The sequence below is a fragment of the Pleurodeles waltl genome, chromosome 4_1, assembly GCF_031143425.1.
Source record: "Pleurodeles waltl isolate 20211129_DDA chromosome 4_1, aPleWal1.hap1.20221129, whole genome shotgun sequence".
Taxonomy (NCBI): Eukaryota; Metazoa; Chordata; class Amphibia; order Caudata; family Salamandridae; genus Pleurodeles; species Pleurodeles waltl.
In genome coordinates, this window is record NC_090442.1 from 59,313,197 (window position 1) to 59,338,286 (window position 25,090).

Here is a 25,090-nt window from a genome sequence, read left to right on the forward strand (position 1 = left end):
TTTCCTGAAGAGATTAAGGGCCTGATTACAACTTTGGAGGAGGGTGTTACCTGTCCCAAATGTGACGGATATCCTGCCCACCGTATTATGAGTTCCATAGGATATTATGGACTTGTAATATGGTGGGTGGTATATCCATCACATTTGTGACGGATTAACACCCTCCTCCAAAGTGGTAATCAGGCCCTTTGTCTTTTTGGCCCTGAGACTTCAGAAAACATGAAGCAAGCTCAATCCAAGCCGTTGGAGAGCACTTTTCAGCAGAGTCAGAGGGCAGCAAGGCAGCAGGGAAACAGCAGGGCAGCATTCCTTCTCAGCAAAATAGTCCAGATGAGTCCTTTGGGCAGCCAGGCAGTTCCTCTTGACAGGTTGCAGTTTCAGGTGCAGAAGTGTCTGATTTGGTGGGTTCATGGACCCAGTTTATATACCCAAAACTGTCTTTGAAGTGGGGGAGACTTCAAAGAGTGGTTTTGAAGTGCACAAGTTTCCCTTTCTGTACAGGTCTATCTGCCAGGGTCCCAGTAGGGGGTTGGCAGTCTGTTGTGTGAGGGCAGGCCACTAACCTAGTGTCAAGCCCCCTACCCTTCCACCCAGGAAGACCCATTCATTATGCAGATAAGTGCAGGTGTGACTGAGTGTCCTGTGTTTGTGGTTGTCTGGGTGAAATGCACAAGGGAGCTGTTAGCCAGCCCAGCCCAGACGTGGATTGGAGACAGGCTGTAAGGCCCAGATGGTTTTAAGTGCAGAGAAATGCTCACTTTCTAAAACTGGCATTTCTAAAATAATAATAGGAAATCCAACTTCACCAATAAGCAGGATTTTCTATTGCCATACTAAGTATGACCTGGTTACCCCTTTCTGATCAGAATCTACCACTTAAACAGAATATGAGGGTAGCCCTATGCTATCCTATGAAAGGAGCAGGCCTCGCAGCAGTATAAAATGAATTTAAGAGTTTTACACTAGCAGGACATATAGAACACACATGTTCATGTCCTGCCTTTTACCTACATAGCACACACTGTCCTATGGGCTTCCTATGGCCCACCTTAGGGGTGATTTATACAGTATGTAGAAAATGGGGAGTTTAAGGCTTGGCAAGTACCTTTAATTGCCAATTCAAAGTGGCAGCAAAACAGCACTCACGGGTCTTGCAATGGCTGGCCTGAGACATGGTTAAGGGGCCACATATGTGGGGGGGCACAATCAGTGCTGCAGGCCCACTCATAGCATTTAATTTAAAAGCCTTGGGCACATGTAGTGCAGTTTACTAGGGACCTACAAGTAAATTAAAAATGCCAATTGGGTGTGAGCCAATGTTACCATGTTTTTAGGGACAGAGCACGTGCACTTTAGCACTGGTAAGAGGTGTCCAGAGTCCTAAAGCCAGCAAAAATTAGGTCAGAAAAAGAAGAGGAGGAAGACAAAAAGTATGGTGGTGACCCTGCAGAGAGGCCATTTCCAGCAGGCGTGAATCTCACTTTCTCTAATGTGATTAAGTTTGGAGTGGGAGTAATACATCTGCCCCCATCACACTCCACAGCATCTAATACTTTCATCAATATGTTTCGGTTGTTGTGGGAATGGACAATCCTCACCCGAAGTTTCTCAAATGTTGCTATGTTTTTAGGGATTATATTAAATGTGATATCAATAAAGTATTAGCAATTTTGTATTGCTTTTTGTAACTTAAATGCTTATAGTATTTTATTTGCATCAATTAATTTTTATCAACATATGTTTTGATAAGTATAATTTCCTATTTTTTGAATTTATATATTTTCTAACCATCTCTTTAAATAAATATATAGGGGGTCATTCTGACTTTGGCGGGCGGCGGATGCCGCCCGCCAAAGTAACCCCGTCGAAAGACCGCTCCGCGGTCAAAAGACCGCGGGGGTCATTTCGACTTTCCCGCTGGGTCGGCGGGCAACCGCCAAAAGGGCGCCCGTCGGCCCAGCGGGAAAGACCCTGCAACAATGAAGCCGGCTCCGAATGAACCCGTCATTGCACCCGTCGCGATTTTCACTGTCTGCAAAGCAGACAGTGAAAATCTTTATGGGGCCCTGTTAGGGGGCCCCACAACACCCATTCCGCCATCCTGTTTCTGGCGGTATAAACCGCCAGAAACAGGCTGGCGGGAAGGGGGTCGGAATCCCCATGGCAAGCAGCACCGCCATGGAGGATTCTCCGGGCCAGGGGAAATCCGGCGGGAAACCGCCGGATCCCCTTTTCTGACCGTGGCTTTACCGCCGCGGTCAGAATTGCCCTGGAAGCACCGCCAGCCTGTTGTCGGTGCTTCCGTGTCCCTCCACCCTGGCGGTCCATGACCGCCAGGGTTGGAATAAGGGCCATAGTGCTTTGTATTCAATATCACTTTTGAACAATTAAAATTATTTTTTTGCAAAAATTATTTTTATTAGCAACTAAAAATGTACTTACAGCAAAATAATTACTATATTTCACATCATATAGTTGCAGTGTGTACACACTTTTATTTTTACTTCTAGCATTTTTAACATGTCTACTAAATTACTTAATTAACATATTACTCATTAATTCAGAAACATTAATAAATACAATATTTTTAATTACATTGATTCCTATGGAAGGGCCTTTTTTAATTTTCTTTTTTCTTTTATCTGCCATTTTTTAAGTTTATTTGATTTTTGTAGTCCGTTTTCGTCATTTTGGGCTGCTTGTGGAGTTTCTTTGCACTTTCCCATTGCTGACCTCTTGTTCAGGTAAGACTATTTTACACTTATTTTCTAAGTGTTTAATAATGGGGGAGATGTGAAGAGTTAGTTGATCTAGTATTTGTTAGTAAACCTTTTTTTAATTGTTCTTTCTTAGTTTTGTGTGTGTTATTTACTTTAGGGTTTTGTGGCAGCCCTTATTCTAAAATTTAATATGTGTATTTATTTTATATGTGTTTTCCACATTTTTAATATTGTTTCCACTACTTTTCTACTGTGATTTGTCATATGTGACAGTTAAATGTTTTGGGTGGGTTACAATTTCTCTTACAATTTATTTCTGGACATCACTCTTTATTTTGGACCAGAATGCATTTAAGGAAAAATACATTTATTTTTATGAACCATTTTTTAAATCAATATAATTTCTTATTTTTTTCTTGATTTTTAGTTTTGTTTCCTGGAGCATTTTTGGTATTTTCTTATATTTCAGGGTCTGCATGGATTCCATGGATCACTGGAGTTGTATTGGATGTTCTATGTTTGTCTTTTTTTATTTTTGCATTTGTTTTGGGCTCTTTTTATTATTACATTTATGGGAGTTTTTTTAATTGTCATTTCATTTACCAGGACTACAGCTACAAAAATAAGTATTATTTTCTTTTATTTATTCTTGTTGTTGGGTGGGAAATGTGTTATAATGTTTATGTTATAATGTTAAATGCCTTATTTCGTAACATTGTGCTAGGCCTGGAATTCCGATGACTTCTTGACTCGCATTCTGGAGTCTGGGGGATGCCGGTGTTCCAGGCACAACAGTTGAGGCACGAGTTTGGTTGGATCAGGAGGAGCCGTGAATCAGCTCTTGCCGTTTAGGTGGTTATTGATGATTAAACTTGAGTTTCGGAATACATACTGTTTCTGTAACGTCGTTATAACACTGGCGACGAAGGACTAACAACCCAGAACCCACAAACTCATTTTTGACATTGAGCTACATCGGATGTTTGATGACCGGCTCCCATTGCCAAGGAATGTTTAAAGCTTGATGAGATCGTGATCTTCGTATGTATTGGAATTCATTTTTCTGTGAAGCTGGGCATTTCGAAGCCGCCGATGAGATCGACATTTTCGTATGTATTAGAATTCATTTTTCTGTGAAGCTGGGCATTTCGAAGCCGCCGTTGCTCTTTACATTGAAGTGTGAGCACTCCGTGCGCGCGCGGCTAACTTCGTTGGTGGCCTACGCATTTTTATTTCTCTGCTTCTTCTCTCAAGCTACTTTTGTTTTTGTTAAGTGAGTGCGCAGTTTCTGTTTACGACGGAAGTTTTCAGTCAGAGTCACGGTCAGCTGTTTTCTTTCTCCATTCCAGTTATGATATTTTGATGAGCTTTCTATTGCATCGCTATTGGCTCAACGTTACCTGTTTTCCTGCCTCAGCTGTTGCTAGGCAGGATTTTTAACATCAACAATTGAACTAGACCTCGTCTCATGTTTCCCTGTTGGAGGATTTAAGCATGTTTTTTTTTTCATAGCATTTTTAGAGCATTTTCAGAGCATTTTTAGAAGTAATAGTCACTCACTAATTTCTTGTGATATTTATATATAAAAAAAAAGAAGGAACAAAAAAAAGAACAATTATATATATTTTTATTGTTTTTTTTTCTTGTTTGGTTAATTCAACTTCATTGATTGCCATGGCTACACCTTCTATGTCTCAACCACCTCCTTTTTTACTGGACAAAGGTGATCCAATTCTTCCATGGAAGCGATGGAAAAATCTTTTTGACTCGTACCTGATAGCCATAGGTGGAGAGAAGTTCACCCCAGCCAGGAAACAAGCTGTTCTTCTACACAATCTTGGAATTGAAGGCAGGAATAAATATGACAGTCTTGAACCTTTGACCATGGGTGGAGCTGATGGTGAACCCAGAGATGTATATGAGATGTCTGTAGCAATGTTGGCAACCCATTTTGAGTCCAAATTAAACGTTGTTCTTGAAAGGCATACGTTTTTTGCCAGATCTCAAGGCAATACTGAAAGTGTGGGCAATTTCATCGCTGCGTTGCGTACTTTAGCACGCACCTGTGACTTTGGTGAGATTACAGACTCTCTGATACGTGATCAACTGGTGCGTTGCACTAACAACAAAAGAGTACAGGAGAAACTTTTGACTAAGAATCCCGATTTGAGAGAAGCAATTGCAATTGTCGAAGGCATGGAAAGTACTAGTAATTGGATCAAAGAAATGAACCATTCCGATGGAGACAGTCTCTCCGCTATCCTAGAGTCAAGAATTCAAAAAGATGAAGTTTTAAGAGTTGGTAGGGATAATAAGACGCAAACATTTTTTCAAGATAAAAAAAGAGACAGTAAATCGTTACGTTGTTACCGCTGTGGTAATATGGGTCATGCAGCAAACAGTCCCAATTGTTTTGCACGGAATTCTATGTGTAGGAAATGTGGAAAGAAAGGTCATTATGCCAGGGTGTGCAACAATGACAAAAACAGCATAGATTCTGTCACTGGAGATATTAGCAATGTTGTTTTATATGTTGGGCAAAAGGTTGATCTGGTGGAACACAACATCAGTATGGTAGACGGGGGGCCAGTGATCATGCCTGAATGTACCATTGAACTTGACAATAAGGCTGTTACTGTTCTAGCGGATTCAGGTTCTCCATACACCATGGTTGGTGACAAGAACTGGCAGACAATTTTTGGTGAGACTTTAGATTCACTTATTGAACCAGACATCAACCCTGTAAGTTATGGAGGTGCCAAAATAGATGTGGTGGGGTACAAAGTTATGAAAATTCAGTTTCGAGACAGAAGTACTGTAGGGAAGGTATATATGGCCAAACGTGGCAATAATTTACTGGGATGGCGCCACCAACGGGACATGGGTATTAAATTGGATCCTAATTCAGAGAACCAGGTTATGGTTGTGTCAGATGTAAACGAATCTTTGGAAATTTGCAAGGATTTCCCAAGTGTGTTTAGCGAGAAATTAGGTTGTTTGGCAAACTTTGAACATAGGATCATTCTTAAGAAAAATGTAACCCCGATTGTACATAAAGTCAGGAGAGTACCTAAGTTAATGATAGAGCCACTGAAAGCTGAACTTGACAGGTTATTAAAGGCAGGTGTCATCGAGGAGATAGAATCCTCGGAATGGCTAGCCCCTGTCGTTTTGGCACCAAAAGATAATGGGAAGCGGATCCGCATGTGTGTTGATCTTAGGGACCTTAATAAGTATATTTGGATAGATCGTCAACCTCTACCAAACATTACTGAAGAGTTATCATGTCTAGGTAGGTCCAGAGTGTTCAGTGTGTTGGATTTATCCTCGGCCTATCATCAGATAGTGTTGCACCCTGAGTCCAGGCACCTCACATCCTTTGTAACAACTTTGGGTGCTTATCAGTTCTTGAGGATGCCTTTTGGACTGGCCTCGGTGGCTGCGTGTTTTCAACGCATCATGAAGAAATTTTAGGGGGGATTCCTGGCACATTATGTTTTCAAGATGACATATTGATTCATGGTGGAACAGTGAGGGAACATGACAACATTTTAAGAGAAGTTTTGTGCAAGTTAGCAGAGGTCGGTCTTACTGTTAGAAAAGAAAAGTGTAAATTTAGAGTTACCTCGGTGACATACTTGGGACATACTATCTCAGGTGTGGGAATCAAACCGAAGTTGGAGTTGGTAGATTCCATAACTCGTGATCCTGAGCCCAAGAACAAAGATGATGTGAGGTCATTCCTAGGGTTGGCAGAATATTATTCCAAATTCATTCCTAATTTTTCTAGTGTGACACAACCGTTGAGAGTATTGTTAAAAAGGGGTTGTGAATTTGTTTGGAATAAGGAGTGTGAGACTGCGGTGTCGTTTGTAAAGAGTTGTATTGGAAAGATGCCTACCTTAGGGCATTTTGATGTGTGTGCCAAAACCTACTTGTACACTGATGCGAGTGTTAGAGGATTGGGGGCTGTCCTTATTCAGAAGGAGGGTAGTGAAGATAAAGTAATTGCTTTTGCTTCTCGTTCTCTTAAAGAGACAGAACAACATTATTCAGTCATAGAAAGAGAGGCACTTGCGTGTATGTGGGCAGTCAAGCACTTTAAATTTTATCTGTGGGGGTTACCCTTTGTAGTGAGGACTGACCACAGGCCCCTCATCCAAATTTTCACCCCAAAGAAAAATGAAGTGTTGACTCCTAGAATACGAAGGTGGGCGGAGGGTTTATTGGAGTACAATTTTGTTGTTGAATATGTACCTGGACCGAGGAATATTGTGGCAGACTTTTTGTCCCGTTCTTCAGTTGACAGTAACGAGGAAGTAGGGGATGAAATTACTATCAACTGGGTGAGAGAAATGGCTATCAGTGAAGAAGAATGGAAGTTGGCTGTGGTAAATGATTTGGATAGACAAAATCTTGAAGCATTTATTGTTAAGGGGTGGCCTGAATATAAGGACGTTCCTGACTCTTTGAAAGGTTTTTGGAATGTGAGGAATGAACTCTCTCTTAGTGAAGGAGAATTGTTTAGAGGAAGCAAACCCATACCTCCTGAGGGTGTGAGAAACAAAATCCTTAATTTAGCTCACGAAGGGCATTTGGGTAGGAGTTTAACTAAGTCTAGACTTAGAGCCATTTATTGGTGGCCAGGGTTGGACCGTGAGGCTGAAGCAGTTGTGAAGGATTGTTTGAGTTGTGCCTGTAATGATAAAAGCAAGGTTGTGACGAGAGCACCACTGTCTCCTGTAGAAGTTCCAAAGAGAACTTGGATGAAATTAGGTCTTGATTTTATGGGTCCTTTCCATCTCTTACCAGCGAATGAACAGTATGTCATGCTTTTGGTGGATTATACGTCCAAGTGGATAGTGACAAAATGTGTGAATTCTGTAGATACCCGTACTGTAATTGAGTTTCTTGAAGAGGAGTTCTCTAGGGAGGGCATACCTAGTCATTTAGTCACAGACAATGGAGTACAGTTGACTTCGCAAGAGATGAAATGTTTTTTAGATTCCCTGGCTATTGTGCATTTAAAGACAGCTTTGTATTTACCACAGGCCAATGGTCTAGCAGAGCGTATGAACAGAATGGTCAAAGCTTGTGTACAAGAGGCTATTGAGACTAGAACTCCTTTAAATAATCTCCTAAGGGATTTGTGGTGGGCGTATCGTAACACACCGAACAGCATCACCAACATAGCTCCTTTTGAATATATGAGGGGAAGGTTAGGTTGTTCTAAATTGTTTCCAGCATGGTTTAATAACAATTTAGCACAGATTGATCTTAATCAGGAGAAATTTTATATGGCATCCAGTCTCAGGAAGAAATATCAAGGCAATTACAAATTGCATTTTGATGCTAAACATTGTGTTTCTAGTGTTAAGTGGAAGGTTGGGGATTTGGTGTTGGTGAAGAGCCCTTGTTTTACGACCAAAGGGAAATCTGTCTTCAAGGGCCCTTTCTGCATAAAAGGAATAAAGGGAAATGTGGTGATTCTGGACAATGGAGATACTTGGAGCATGTCCAGAATCGTGAGGTGGAGAGGAGTGGTAGGAGACTCCAACTTTCCTGTTTTGCAAGATCAAAGAAGAAATTTTAAGGGAACATCTAAGGAGTCACCACGTCCTGAAGCTTCATCCAGGTTACGTTCTAAACCACTATGGATGAAAGACTATATCACTTGACTCTTTTCTTACATTGTTTTGTTATTTGGATACTAGAAATTTTCATGGTAACTTCATGGTAACATCTAAGGAGTTATCACTAGAGTTTCATCCAGGTTACATTCTATATCATTCTGGGTGAAAGATTTTATCACTTAACTCTTTTGCTACATTGTTTTGTATTAGGATATTTTGTGTGGGAGGGGGATGTGTTATAATGTTTATGTTATAATGTTAAATGCCTTATTTCGTAACATTGTGCTAGGCCTGGAATTCCGGTGACTTCTTGACTCACATTCTGGAGTCTGGGGGATGCCGGTGTTCCAGGCACAACAGTTGAGGCACGAGTTTGGTTGGATCAGGAGGAGCCGTGAATCAGCTCTTGCCGTTTGGGTGGTTATTGACGATTAAACTTGAGTTTCGGAATACATACTGTTTCTGTAACGTCGTTATAACAAAATGCTCATTTGTTGATGTTACGTGTGTTAACTCATTATGTAATGTCAGCGTTTTACAGAATTAGGATATGTGTTTAGGTGACAGAAGGTATTTCGATATTAAAATGAATTGTTTTTTATTTCTGTCTTGATTATTTTTAAATATGTATTATTGCACCATTTAACTATCAGTCTTAATGTCTTCTGAATTATTTATTTTTTAGATTAGCATTTAAACGTTTCTTTAATATTATTCAGAAATAAATATTCATGAAGTATGAGCTTTGAGATTTTGGGTAGGCTCGAATGTATTGTTGTTTAGTGTGGTGTTTTTAAAGTTCTTACTACTGAGGCAGGTTAAAGCAAAAACTGCAGAATGGGATTACACTAAATTTGGCAACAGGAGAGATTGTGGTCCGCGGATTGTGCTTTTTGTGATTTGGTGTAAATATGTTCAGTACTTTTTAAGACAATCCACACCCCCTGAGACAGAGACTGTCGGGCATTCTGCCCATCTAGACTGTAACTGAACACAACAGGTATGTTCTGTGGAGGATTTTCAACTGCGCCAAACAAAACGGGGATCAGATCCCCACCTCCTTCGGTGAGGGTAATGCTTCACTCCGAGTAAAGTTATAGTTAGGTGATTATGTCAGTGATAACATTACCATTCTGAACTAAAAGAAAACACAGAAATTCACCAACTTGTGCCCCTGCCATGCACTGCTTATGACTTGACACATGACATCACTCATGACGTGTTCTGTTATCATTTATGACATCCCTCAGGACATGTTCTATGATATCCTTTATGACATCACTCATGATATCTCAGATGACACTTGGTGATATATCCAAATTGAAGCACTACAAGTGTGATCACTAGAACATTTTTGTTGCTGATGAATCTGTGCACTGTAAGTGTGAGCTCCAGTGCGTGCTAGGTTTTGGAAATGTGTGCATTACAAATGGTGTTACCAGAGCATATGGGGAACTTGTAAATCTGTGCAGGATGTAAACACCAAACCATATGGGCATTTGTTCATCAAAGTCAATCTGTTCACTATAAACCTGATTACTAGGGAATGCTTGGCATGGCTAAATCATTGTGAATAAGTGCACAATAATTGTAAACACCCATTAATTGTAAACACCAATTAATTGGTTTGGTTATTCAGTGTACTATAATGTACTATGAAAGTGAGCACCCGAGGATTCTGGGTATATGGCGAGTCGTGTTAAAGAAACACTATGAATGTAAGTTCTGGAGCAATCTTGATACTGGTGAATAAATGGCACTAAGCATGAGCAGTGAGGATCAGAGTTCTGGGCGCTTTAACAAACATTTCTTAGACATTGACAGTGGGAGGTGGAGGATTAAATGGGCTGAGAGGAGCAACAACTCTTACCTGAAAACCATGTTGCTCAGTCTCTGAAATCCGGACAGATGCTGCAGAATGGCAGTGAGCTGAAAAGAGACACAGAATATGGTCAAAGTGAGTTTTGTGCACCATCTGGAGTACTACATTGAGACCTGCAATTAGAGGGGGAATGGTCAGAGTGGGTAATGCCAGCATTACAGGGGCACTGAGAACTGGGTGAAATTAATGACAGGGCTAGTGTTGACTCCAGAGGGACAGCGGGCATAGAGGAGATGCCTGCAGGGCATAGTGGCATCATACATCCCCATGTAGGAAATAACTGGACAGCAGCAGAGGTGTGGGTCAGGTATAGACATTGCTTGCAGAGACACAGAGGGGAGGCCAGACCTAAATTTCTGATATTAACATTGGGAAAGAGATAAACATTTGGTCACAGTGACCCTGGGAGGGGAGATGATCGACTGTGACAGGGATCACGCCTAACTTACAGTCAGTGGCACTGGGACAGGGCATAAGTCCTAATTCTAGGAGAGCACTGGGACAGGAGATCACCCCCAACATACAGACAGTAACACAGGGGCCGGGCCCGCAGCCACAAGATAGTGACAGTGGAAGATCACCTCTCACCCACAGAGGAGCAGTGAAAGATCAGCCCTCAGACCACAGAGAGTGACAAGGGACAACAGATTTCCCATCAGTCAGGGACACTGACTGTCTCAAGCAGTGATTGTTGGGCAGCAGATCAGTCCAGTCACAGATCTTCTACTGACACACAGCCCATAAATAGCTGTCACATTTATTTTACTAATTGGTTTGTGGATGGACAGCCGGCAGCTTGTGGTTACTTTGTTCACCCTACTTTATAGTGTAGATGTGTGTGTGAAGGTCCCAAGGTCTACACTGTGCAGCCCGAGCATTACAAGTCTGTAAGAGTCAGGTCCTTGCACACTTCTGGCACCAGTCTCCTGGCAAACACTGGTGCTGGTGGGCAGCTTGCAGACACCAATGTAAACGTTATTTACCTTTGGTAACTCCCTTTCTGGAAGAAACTCTATCTACCTGTAGATTCTTCACCTTAGAATACTTCCCAGGCACCAAAATCAATCCAGAAAATAACTCAACAATGCTCATGCACACCAGTAGGTGGCGCAGTGCAGCTGAGTGCTGGCTCTGTACTCCCCCTGAAGTGACAAAGTGGAGTGCCATGTACCCACTTTCCCACATGCTGATGTAGGTTTCTCGCTTGGGTTTTTCGCACCCTAAGACTCAGTATGAAATAATTGTTGCTACCAGGTGTGCCCAATCACATTGGGAGGGAACATGTGTGTCAAGTCTTTAATAAACAGCATCCCAATAGGTGACTGAAACAAGTATGGTTGGTCCAGCACATGTAGAAAGGCCAAAATATTTGCCGGGCCAAAGACAAAATAAACAAGAGAAAATGAAACAGTTTCGTTTGTAAATGGTATGTCTTGCAAACGCCACATCGACCGAAAATTTGTGCCAGTGCCCGGTGTAAACAAATTTTGTGTAAAGTCCTCTGGTAGCATGGATGATGTGTACTGCTTCGGCTGGCATATCAAACGCAATCAACTGCTGCCTCACAATCTCCATGAAAGGAGTTGTTGACTGCGGATTTTTAGGTGAAGAACCCACCGCTGCAACATGAGATCCTCTGAATGTTGGAACCTGATCGGAGGGAAGATGCTCATACCCGGAAATTCTTTTTACAAATGTCTCAGAGCCACTGGGATCACCTGGGCCCACTCGTTCCTGATCATTTTCAGAACTTGGTGCAGAGGAGGCCAGGGCAGAAAGGCGTACTGATATCCTGTGTTCCATTCCAGCCAGACGCATCATCCAAGTGGAGACTCCTGTGCTATCCTTGCGGCATGAAGGCATGCCAGAGAGAGCTGAAAAGCTCAGAAGACATGCAATATGGTGCCTTTCAAGGCCTGGACTTGCTGTGGTGTCAACAATGGCCTCGGAACTTCAGGGCGTACCTGGATCAACTGGGGATAGGATCCGCCTTTGGGAAGCCCACAGGAGACCGACTGGCATCATGGTGCCCTCATGCCTTTTCATCTGACATGGAGAGGGTTGACTCCGCTTTGTGCTTTTTTATGTTTACATTTAAACTTTGATTTGGATATAAGTGAACTTCGACCAGAAGTTAGACCTCTACTGAGATCAGCCCTGGGACCAAGACCGCGCACACAACCAGAACTGGGAGTTTGGGTTTTGACTTCTTCTTATGTTCAGCGATGTGCTGCTTTGCCTCCTGATCACAGATCGTCTTTGGGTGCATGGGTGCTTGAGGGCGCACTTATTGCACAACTTTCAGAAGTGCCCTGCGACCAGCCACCAGAGACACCCCTCATGCGGGTCTGTGGAGACATCTGCTTTCTGCAACAATGACATGGCCTGCAGCCTGTTGTTTTAGGAGGGGCATAATTCACTAGCACACTTGTTTTTAAATGTTTGAGAAAGCATAGTGAAGCTGACAAATGCAGCAGTGGCGCTCCAGGTCCACACTGGAAGACGTGAAAAGAATGGAACTGACGTCAGCTTGGAGGGGTAACGCTTATATGTCCTGAAATTCCATCAGTTTTGGGGTGGTAGAAAGCCATCGCCGAGTCGCACGGCACCACCTAGCAGCATGCAGGAGCATTGCTAAAAAAGTTTCCAGATGTAGTTTGGCACCTGGGAGTTTTCTAAGGTGAGGAATCTTATGTTAGAAGTGTGTTTGGGCCTGGCACATGCTAAAGGCTGGGTAGCTGTCATGACTGATTCAATTTCCTTCTTCTAATTCATTGGCTTTCTTCTCTATTCTTGCATTTCTCATGCCCCTGGAATACTTAGGAGCATCAGCATTTTGATTGAACTATTTTTATCTTTACACTTTTTGTGGCATTTCAGCATTCCCCTGTCACCCTTACTGGGAGGGCAGGTTCTGCTCCTCCTCCTCTCTCACTTTCTCCCTCTCCATCTGTTGCTCTCCCATTGCTCACACTTTCAGTTAACCTTCCCAAATATATTTTTCCTTCATGTCACTCTGGCCCACTCCCCCTACCTCTCCCTTTACTCTACCACCTCATGTACTTTGCCATCATCAAACACTGCTGCTGCTCAGTGTCTTCCTCCCCAGGATCTCTCACTCTCTCCCTTCCCTTCTGACCACCTTGCCCACCCCCTGCTCACTTCCCAATATTCCCTACTGCTGCTGTTGACAACGTGGCAGCCATCTTGACTAGCAATGTAAGAGCCATGTTGGAAGTCTACAAAACAACCTTCTGAGATGGCAGTTAAAGTGCATCTACTTGCAACTTGTTGGCTATCTTAGAAATGTATAACAATTTTATTTTGTTGTACCATTCCAAGATGGCTGTCACATTCATGTAGCTGCGACCAGATGGCCATCTTCGATGTAAACAAAATAACATTCCAAAGTGGTTGTCTGCTGCAATTAGCTTTGCTGTTGCTTGCACCATGGTTCTAGAAATATTGGTAAAGCCAATACCTACTACAAACAAGCATAGGCAAACCAAGATTGGTCTTCTTTCCTAATGCTCGTTTGCTATGTGAATTGACATTTAAAGTAAGGTTCAATATATATAATTAATCTTTTCTTACGTCTCGTGTAATGTGCTCTCTGAGCTCCTGGGACTCGTGTGATGTAGGGTTGCTGAGTTGTTCATTCCAGGGATTAGGACTTTTGAATCTCAGGTGTATTGTTTTAGTGTTTGCTCTGGACAGGGTGGTGGTTGTGACTGTGGTGGTCCTCAGACCTGTTGCAGACGTTCCTCCCATTGTTGGCATTACAGATGCTGTGCTGGTCTGTGGTTCACCTGCAGGAGACCAATCAGAAGTCATGGTTAATCATTGTCCTTACTGCTACTTTCCCGTTGTTTGGGGGCAATCTTCTTTCTAACAAACGACCCATCATTTAACAAAACATTCTTAAGTATAGATGTGGTCTGTTAGTGTCATAATACCTTACATCACTGCGGGGGTATAGAATGTTACTTTTAAATATTATAGATCATCACTCAGGAGTGAAGCATAATGGTTGTTTTAGCTTACATCATCTCTGGGACGTTACTGCCTATACATTGGGTACACATGATCCATGACTTGCCTCTTAGTTTACTAATAGCATTGTCATAAGGGCAAGAGTATTTCTCAGTTTCTGTTTAAACACTCACTTTTAATAAATATACTACTAAAGCTTGATGTGGTCCCGCACATTTACAGACAGTAAATTTACATGAAATGTCCAAAACCCTTCCCACTAACTTGCAGCATTACTGATTGAACAGTAATACTGTATTAACAATAAGTTGTGAAAATTGGGTTTCAAAAAACATATTTATCATTTGCACATCACGAAGTAAAATGTTCCAATTTGTTTTCATCCTATTAAAGTATTTTTTTCATCACACATTAGTACAAAACATTGACTTTCACAACTACTGAAATATATTTAGAAACGTTTGTACAGTTCACTTAGCTATTTAAATGTTGTGTGTTAGGAAAATCTGACACCCTACAGCCTTTCATTTCACACACTTTGTACAGCAAGTCAGACAGTTCACCTTACAAAATCCTGGAACTTTGCAGTCAGGAGGTAAAATACTTGTAGGAAGATAAACCAAATTTTCACCTCTGTCTCTGAACACAGACCAAACGTGACAAGATAAGAACATGATTTAAAGGCATCTTTATTGCTCCTCCACTTTCTGACTGAACACCTGCTCTTTGTCAACTCACCAGAAGGGGCAAGTAGGTTCTGAAAATAGCGCAATTTCATAAAATATGTCCCCCCCCCCATAGTGAGTGGGTGAGTAGTTTTCGCAGCCTACTGTCATTACATCTTATATCATCGCTGGGGTACGAACAATTATGGTCATTATATCTTAAATCGGGGATGAAAAGGTGGCTCCAGCATGAGGTTGATGCAGTGCTTGATTGTCTAGAAAAATATTCTTCTTCTGTTGGTGGCATCACTTATGGTGTTGGTACAGTACTCTGCCTTGACTGATGTGATGAGCTGCCTATGTACTATGCAAAGGGATTTCAGTATCATGAGGTCATCGGGAGTTTTGTGTTAATTACATATTCTTTACTGCCTATGGATGGTTCTTTTATTGTCAGCAAAGTCTTTTAAGTAACAAAGTGCTAAGGGCTTTGGCTTGCACCTGCATGTTTTAATTCGGGTGTAGATGTTTACATAGTTTTCTAAAAAACTGAATAATGGGGATGTTTTTAAGGGTGAGGTCTGAGCGACATCAAATAGACAATAAGAGTAACTCTTGAGTTATCTATGATGTTCCTGTTATCAATCTGTAATTTTATGTTATGTATGGCCCCAAAGTAATCTGCCCCACTTTCAACATCTACATACAGCAGAGATTAATGGGTGAAAAAACATAACATGGCCTTCTCACTCTTGCCTAAAAATAAATAAACCTGGCCTCCTGCCACCTACCCTCCAAAAGTCTACAGTTACCCCTCCCACCCAAAGCCCAAAGTAAAAAACATCCCTGCCTTCTGACACCCTTCTGCACCATCCTCTAAATATACCTCTTCCATTCACCCAAATTGGAAAAAATATTTGGTTTCCACCCACCCCCACGGCACCGCAACAGAGAGCTGGCAAATGCGTTTGTTAACTGGATTAACTCCCAAAACCAATACTTAAGATTCATGCACTTCATGAGCAATGAAGAAATCTCCCTTTTAGACCTACTTATATGGGCTGACATTTGCACATTACACATACAAGTATACAACAAACTCATTGATTGGAACAACCTGTTACATTTTAACAGTGTGCATGCCTGTGCAATCAGAGAAAACCTGAAGCTCGGGTAATTATTGTGTCTCAGGAGGAACTGCACCAATCTAAGGGTCTATGAGATTGAGGCTGATAACCATGCTACTAGGCTATTCGACAGACACTATCCATGACCCATTATTAAAAAAGCTATAAAATGTCCAAACAATAAACAGAGAGGAACTTTACTTGAGGAAAAACAAAGGGATGAATCAACACAATTTATATGCATCAGTGCACATAGCAGCACTTCTAATGAGGTGAAGAAGATTTTCAAAAAACGTTGGCATTTATTCAATTGCAGCAAACTATCTCTTGAGAAACACATTTTTAATGATAGCCTGAGGGGGCTTATTGGTATACACCAGAGTACAAAAACTACTTACTGTAAACAAAAACCCTTTGGCACTTGCCCTCAGTATGCAGATGTTTCCTATGTAGACACGTTCTGTCTGTCGACCTTGGGTACCACAAAACCATACCAGCTGTTATTCTACTAATTTTATATACCTCATCACATGTGCCTGTGGTCTTAAATATATAGGACTAACCTCCAGAAAAATAAAGATCAGGATAGGTGAGCATCACAACAATATTAGGTGTCACCACAAAACAACCAAGATGATTGCCCAATTTTTGATTAAGGTGCTTTCTAAAGAGAACTTGACATAGACCATTATTCAAAAGGCACCGCAACACATGAACATGACCAAAAGACTACCTGAAGGAGAACAGTGATGGGTATACAGACTAAACACTAACATCAATGAGCTGATGATATTCTCTGGTATTTTATCTCTTACAGCCCCAATAGGAAATATCCTATGTGTGAGCCCTTCCAAGTTTATATAGACTAAGGCGACACCCGATGATGATGAAGCATGCCATTAATAGAGTGGATGCAGGTTTTCAAGAAACAGATAAGAACATTTTTCTACGGGTACCATTAGAGCATTGCTCTAATGGGTCATAGGATAACCTTTGTGCTTATGATACAGAAAGGAAAACAGTATTTTCTTTTTCCCACTGAAAATCCCCCCCCCAATGAAATATAACTTGGAAGAAATTCCTAAAAATTCTCATCTACTCCTGCCACCCCCCACCACTATCCTCTGTGCTATTCCTCTGTGAGGGCCTCTACCCATCATGGCGCATTTTATCCTCTGCCCATGGGCCTGCAGAGACCTGCACTGACTGGTAAATGAGGGATTGGCTCTGACAGAGTGCCACCCATGCTCTCCGACAACCCTCAGGTCTATGAATACTCAGCAGAATAGCTAAGAGGTAGGGAAAATGTCAGAGGCAATTCAGCCATCTCAATCATGTCCCCACAGGTCTTGGCGAGACAGCGGACCGTACGGGAAGGAAGTGCTTCTCAAGGCCATCCCACAACAGTGGGAAACATTTAGATTCCCACAATTGTTTTTTTATGGCAGTGAATAAACAGAGTTCCACCTATTTGTTCATGCTAATGGATCCCAATGGACAAAGGAAGTCATCCATACCAATTATGTCATTGACAACTGCCCAGCTTTAATTCAATATATTTTTCTATGGTGCTTTACAGATAATATTTTTTATGCAAATGTTACCTAACCTAAGAAAGGACTGATTTGATTAACCATGGAAGGACCACTGGTTACGCTGACTGCGCCGGGTCTAAGAACAGTGTTCAAGCAAAGATGTCATCAGTGAATGCTCCACCCACTGAGCTTTATTGAAAAGTATATGCTAATTTACATTATGGAGCCACGTATGCAGGCTTCTGCATCGAACACAGAATCAAGCTCCAGTAAAATTTCAAGGTTGGGACAGATATGTGGTCGGCCTAGGAATCGATGCTTTTTAGTTCTCATAGTTTTTCTCCCTCCCTCACCCCCAGCTTTTCTGGGCCATTTGCCCTTTCCGGGGGCCTTGAGCCCCTGCCCTGCCATGCTGTATCAAAGCTAGGATGCTGGTGGTTGAGGAGCCAGAGACCTCGAGACACCCAAAGAAAAAGGAATGAAGGGCACGAGGCAGCAGCAGTTCACAGCCCCCAGAAAGACAGCCATGTGCCTTTAGGCCCTGGAGCCAGCCAACTTAATGGCAGTCTTGACGTGGGGGTTCTGGTCTCTGGCATTGTGGCCTCAAGGTGTCCAAATGCTCGTGCCCCCCTCTATCTGGTGAGGAATCTGTGCGGTTCGGGTGTCATTGTGGGTGGTAAGACTTGGGTGTCTTGTAGGTGAGGCTGCTTGGGCTGAGCCTGCAGCGCATGAATCACAGTTCATCACTAAAGCAGCCTCAGTCTTGGCAGTGGCATAACATAAGCCCCCGCTCCCTGTGGTCCGGGGCGGCCCTCAAAGCTCTAGGGAGCCGCCTCAGCAAAAGTGGTAGGTGATGGCCAGAAGGGGGGCCCCTACATGTATTTTGCAGGAGGTACCCCTCATGTTTTGTTACGCCACTGGGCTTTGGAGCACATTGGGCGCTGTCCGGAGGGGGGGGCGAGTGATCCCCCGCCCCTCCCCCTTATCAGCTACCTGCTCCAACACTCATCACAATATGCCCAACTGCAACTTGGACATAATTTTCACCACCAGGGCTCGGGGTACAGTGGGTCTATCCGGTAACAAGACACCTGACAAACAACTTAAGCAGCAACTGCTACAAGATTGCTAGAACAAGGAGATGCTACAATGAATGCCAATCTAACTATGTCCCTGGGTGCCCTTAGCCAGGATTTTACTGACCTAGACCCAACCTCATGCAACCACTACAACCATGAGAGCTGCTGTAGAAATCAACCCTATTTATTCAAGGCTACAGGAGCAGCATTCCTTGCTTAATTCTAATTCCAACTCAGACTCCATTTATGACTATGAAAACACTGAGACTGATCACTTTGCGGACCAACAACCAAGTCAACTACTAACCAAGAACCAGTTGTCTAAAACCAACTCTAAAGTTCTGCTCATTACTGATAAAATGGACAACAGTTACGATAAAAGTAATCAAGGGAGGATCACTGCACATTTCAACCTTACATGAGTTAGCAACACCTGAAAACATTATGAAAGTTAAATAAAAATCTGACTAGATCATTCGGGAAGCCCTCTGGTTCTCGGATAACAAATGAGGCAGCGAGGAGGAAGGCCTTCCCGTGATTCAATGTAGCAGAATCCCAGCACTTTGCTACACACATCTAGAACAATGATGAGTATGTCAAAATTCCTCAAGAGCATGCAAGCTTTCCCTTAAAGTCCTCTCATTTTATTCTAATAACTAACCCCAGCTACAGTCAAATAGTTTCTAATAATCTCACTGCAAAATCAGTCAGTGTTGCTCAGGATACCCCCTCAACAAATCAGTCAGCCGTATCCCCACAAGCCCTTGTCCCGATAAACTCACTCTTACTGATCCCTCAGCCTCACAGCCGGATGATGATTATACATAGAGACAACATTCAGGTCAGCCAATCATATTCCAGCCCCAGAAAAAACTATCAAAGATGGCCTGATCTTGTTCCTTAAAACCCTGTCCAATCTTTGTTATCAACACCTGGCCTTACTTCTGGACTGCTGAAGCTAACCCAGCTTGACCATTCAGTGTCTCCGGAGCAATCCAGTATGAGTGAAAACCTTACCCGCAAACATAAAACATGAACCACCTGCAACTGCAAATAAACTGCCAGCCTCAAAAGCTCCCACAATTGCAGATTCAAAAATTCTAGAAACCAAAGATATCGACTTCCGTCCAATGTACAAATCTCAAGGGACTCATGACATTCTTATTCGGTAAACCATTCTTCATCACTTCCCGGAATTAAAAAAAATGAACTCAAATGATCTCACCATTATCAAGTTCACAGATAGGATGACCAACAACAATGCTCTTCCAGGGACAAGGAGGTAACCACTGCATTCATGTCCAGAATTTGGGGGACACACGCTGACTTGGAATCTTGGGTTAGTCACATTACCCCAGTCGAAAGTCCCAAGTGCCCAACTATTCTCAGAGACTGTCAGCAGGCCAATAAATCACAACATGATAGGAAAGGCTTAAGCAACCTAAACTTTTGTCCAAGGTCCCGAACATAGGCCAACAAACGTGTGTGACAATACGAATGTTACCATCCAATAGGATCTCACGTGACGTTTCTCTCATTATCCCATCAACTGGTTCTCCTGCAATAACCAGTGGCTCACCACTTGCTTCCTAACATTAAGGGGTGCATTATCAAGGATACTGATAACATGCTTTTAATCTCATTCTGGAATATCACCAGCATCCAACAACAGCTGAAATCTGGAGTGGCTATTTTAACAACTTTTTTAAACAACCACCAAATCGTCTGTTTACAGGAATCCTGGGACCACTGTCAATTTCATCTAACAAACTTCAAAACATTTGAAGCCAAGGCCAAAACAAACACTATGGGGGTGATTCCGCCAGTCTACCCCCGACAAAATACCGCTCCGCGGTCGCAAGACCGCGGAGGGTATTTTGAGATTTGCCCTGGGCTGGCGGGCGGCCGCCAAAAGGCCGCCCGCCAGCCCAGGGCAAATCTACCTTCCCACGAGGACGCCGGCTCCGAATGGAGCCGGCGTAGTGGGAAGGTGCGACGGGTGCTGTTGCACCCGTTGCGTATTTCAGTGTCTGCTTTGCAGACACTGAAATACTTTGTGGGGCCCTCTTACGGGGGCCCCTGCAGCGCCCATGCCATTGGCATGGGCACTGCAGGGGCCCCCAGGGGCCCCGTGGCACCCCATACCGCCATCCTGTTCCTGGCGGGAGACCCGCCAGGAACAGGATGGCGGTAGGGGGTGTCAGAATCTCCATGGCTGCGGAGCGCGCTCCGCAGCCATGGAGGATTCTCCCGAGCAGCGGAAAGTCGGCGGGAGACCGCCGACTTTCCGTTTCTGACCGCGGCTGAACCGCCGCGGTCAGAATGCTCGAGGGAGCACCGCCAGCCTGTTGGCGGTGCTCCCGTGGTCGGTGACCCTGGTGGTCACCGACCGCCAGGGTCAGAATGACCCCCAATGTGTTGAGCAACTAGTGGTATCTTGGCATTAAACAACAATAATGTTAGAGTTACTTGGTTTGGTCCTACCTCTAACTATGTGCCTCAGAAACAAAATTCCTGGCATTTGGCTATAAGGAAGAGCACCTAGCTTGGCAGATTGCCCAACATCGCATAGACGTCACTTGTAACTACCAGTACCTAGGTGTTGCAATCAACTCTAAATTAACCTGAACCGATCATAGTGACAAATTAAAAAATAAAGCTTCCAGGCACCAAGGGAGTTAAATGCCTCTCCACCAACAGGAGCAAGCATGCCATTGTTTCTGGCCTTGAATGCTAAACTCCTCCCACTCCTTCTTTATGCCTCAGTGGTATTTCCAGCCAAACAGATCAACGGGGTTAATGCTATCTACATACAAAACATCAGACACCTACTCAACCTAAGGCTTTCCACTCCTCAAGCAATTCTTTGTTTGGAACTGAACTTAGAATCTGTAAGTAGCTTGCATCTGGCCTCTACAGAATCACATGCGAATGCTGGTCCGCACACAACCACTCGTTAAAGAGTGGATCCCCCAAGAGTTATTGAATAACAATCCAAAACACTGCACTTTTAATTTCTGATGAAGCTCGGATGAGCACAGCTTCCCATCTTTGGGCGACTTATCCAACCTTCAAAGATGCAGCAGAAAATGCCTAATGCAAAATTCTCTTCTTCGGCTTGGTTATCACAATGACTTAAATTCAGTTTTTAAATACAAGCACAGCCACCTAGTCTCAGATACCTTCTGTCCTATAACACAGCTTTACCTTAACTCAGATCTGGTGGCCATGTAATCAAATCAAATATTCACGGTTTCGTCTTGTGTATATCCCCATTGCTGAATTTGAAGGCTCCTGGACAATGAGCCTGCATACAGAGAATAGTTGCAGACTATTCAACTACAGATCAGAAACCTTGTGTAAGAAAACTGGGCTGTTTGCTGATGTTCCTCCACTTTTTGCCCTTATCTGGACTGATAGATGCTGTTTTTTTACTCTGACAGTACACTGGAACCTTTTAACCAGGTCCTAGTGCCTGTGAGCTCTCCCTAAATTGGTAAACATGAATTGGTATCCCTAATTGGCATGTAATTTGACTCCCTTACAAGTCCCTAGTATATGGTACCAGAGGCACCCAAGGCATGGGTGTTAAAGTGGTCACCAGGGCCTGAAGCACTGGTTGTGCCACGCTGAGTGACCCGAGCAGACTACTGACAGCAGACCTGCCATTGCAGACTGCAGGATCAGTTCAAACTGCTCGAACTTGACTGTGCCCTCACCATGTGTGGCACGGTCCAATACACTGCCTTACATAAATATCCAATATGTCTAAGGAAAGTCTCTTCAGCCCAGGAGGTAGGGTGCATTATTTGTAAGGTGTAGCCATATAAGCACAAGCTTATATGTCTCTATAAGGACTTTACTATTAAAGTACACTGTAAGTGATAGCCAGGCCATAGGACTTGCATACGGGCAGAGTCGAATCGCTAGCTCCATTATGGTACCACCTAGATATGTTCGGTTTGATGTCAAATAACATTCCTTTTCTCCCCTGAAACAAATCTGGTGTCAAGGGATGGCGGGCATGTACCCAGGTGGCACCGTAGAGTTGCCCACCTAGTTAATCCAACTTCTTTGTGCTCTGGCTGGTCATCCTGCACTTTCCCACACCTGCTGCCAGGATTCTGACCTCCTGTCATGAAGTGCAAACACTCCCAGGAGTCAGAAACAAAGTCTTGGGCAGAAAGGAGGTCAAACCTCCCTCCCTCCAAGTGGGCTAGTGAACAGACATATCAGAGCGGTGACCTTCAAAGGCAACAGCACCCCCGATATGCATATGTGCTGTCCCCAAGAAGAGGACAAGACCCTCCTCCTGCGTGTGGCACGTTTTCTCATCGATAGGGGGCAAATTAGTTATGCCAGGTAGTGTATACCCCCCGAAGGCTGGCCACATCTCCAGAGTGAGCAGTGCAGTCTGTACACTAAGTTTAGTTTTCTGCCATTTTAGGGGTGGCAGAATAGAGGGTTCTGGTTAGTGAAATGTGACCCACCACTCCAGATGTGGTCACTGCAGTGGCGGATTTGCTGCAGGTACTAGCTTCCCATTGGCCACTAGCATCCACACCCTTAACTTCCATAAATCTAGGATGTTAGGGAGCCCCCGGACACCAGAACCTTAGATCTAAACAACTGACTTCAAGGAAGGACCAAGAGGAGACCCATGTCGCAGACTACAGGACTTTTCTCACTGCAACATAGCAAAAGAAGGATATTCTGTCCCTGTGGCACAGATTTGGAACTGTGTGAACGACCCTCGTCCTTGGCTCAAACTCGGCACTCCTAACCAGTGGACTGCTGTGGATGCCAGAAGCGCCCTCAGTCTCACCTGGACTAGTGGCATCAGTCCCCTGCAAACTGCAGGTAAAAACTCTTGCAGGATCCAAAGATTCACTGACCATCGGGCCCTCCGTGGGATCGCCCAAATCTAGGAGGTCCAGTGACTTCTGGAAGTTGTAGTCTCACCTACCGCGAACTGTCAGGCAACTGCGTCGCTCCCCCCAGACTCTGTGAACTTTCCAAAGCTTTCCATTGTGTTTACTGCTGCCAAGACTTGTTCCCATAACCGACCCCCACATTCGACGATGTATCTACAGAAAACACCGTACAACCTACATACAACTTTGACAACTCAGCCCCTGCTGTGTTTTTGCATCACGTTTGCAGTACCGTGTAAGCAGTAAAACCAGCACCAGCGTGGCTCCTGTTCAGCACCACGGACAGCCAGGACAACTCTGCTCCCGCACTGCATGGGCTAGGTAACATTGAAGTGACTGTTGTGGTCTTGTCCTAGGGCCCACACATCACCTTACCCCTAAAACAGTTTCAGGTAACTCGATCTCAAAGTGGCTGATTGTCACTATTGATTTTTCTCATTGTCTGCAATTTTATGGTTTCAATGTACATTTCTGCACTGATTTAATATTGCTTCTAAAATCTGTAGCTCTGGTTGTACTGATGCCGTTCTGTTCGTTTTGGTGTCTAAAAGAAGATAAAAATAAGCTCTATTTTTATAAGTTGGTGTTGGATTTCTTTTGAGTCGTGTGAATTACTTGTCTTCCATGTTGGTGCTCTGAAATGCTGAACACATGCTCCTCTAGTAAAGGCTGACTGCTCTTTGTCACACTAGTAGGACTGAGCTTAGGATTTATGAGTGTGCATCCAAGGATCATCTCTGGGGGTATTGCAAGAGTATTACATGTTGAGGATTAACTCCCACGCCACAAAATACTCCACTTTCCTAAACCTTGGAACATATATCATGTACCTGCCCGAACTGGACTTCAGAGGAAGGTATGAATACTTCTTTAGGAATAAGATAAGAATGGTCAAATACATGATGAGCTGTGCTTTTTCACTTCAGATGAATAGTTTCTTAACAAACTGGCAAACTATCACAACTTACTTTAGGATTGCCTCATCAACAAAAACTTCTACCTCAATCACGCACTTTACTTAGTCATTCAATTGAAGCCATGCACAATGACTCAGGTCCAGGGCCTTGTCTTGTATGGTGATTTGTCTACAACAAATCAACTTTTACTTGATTTATATATATAATTCATTGATTTTCATACAACAAATATTTATACATTCATTATTGAGATCCAAAATATGAATAATGCAAAAACATATGGTATGAATACATATATACCTATGTTACTAAGTAGAAACACTCTCCCGAGGCAAAAACCTAAATTGACATAGGATGGAAAACAGACCCACTCCAGGTAAACTCAGAGATATGTAATGATAGAGGTGCATATTAATTTCCTATGATGTTACTGAGCGATGCCCATAATTTTTATGACTTGTGCATTTGTTGGTGCATTTCCAGTAACCTGAATCTTATGTTAACCTTGGCTCCAAAAATCAGAGTTGAGTTCATAATATCTTGGGATGAGTAACTAGGATGCCAGAGAGGGAGAACCAGGAGATGCTGTTAAGGCTAATATCAAA

At 43.2% G+C, this 25,090-nt stretch overlaps 1 protein-coding gene across 1 annotated transcript in view; it reads right to left on the minus strand.

Annotated features, from left to right (window-relative positions):
- LOC138286983 (pneumococcal serine-rich repeat protein-like) overlaps positions 1-25,090 on the minus strand; it is a 159,102-nt gene that overhangs the window by 73,077 nt on the left and 60,935 nt on the right. The window contains exons 8-9 of the mRNA XM_069227347.1: positions 13,830-14,044; positions 10,224-10,282 (exon numbers count right to left, since the gene is read on the minus strand). Of these exons, the coding sequence (XP_069083448.1) occupies positions 10,224-10,282; positions 13,830-14,044 (274 nt within the window). The remainder of the gene's footprint in view (positions 1-10,223; positions 10,283-13,829; positions 14,045-25,090) is intronic.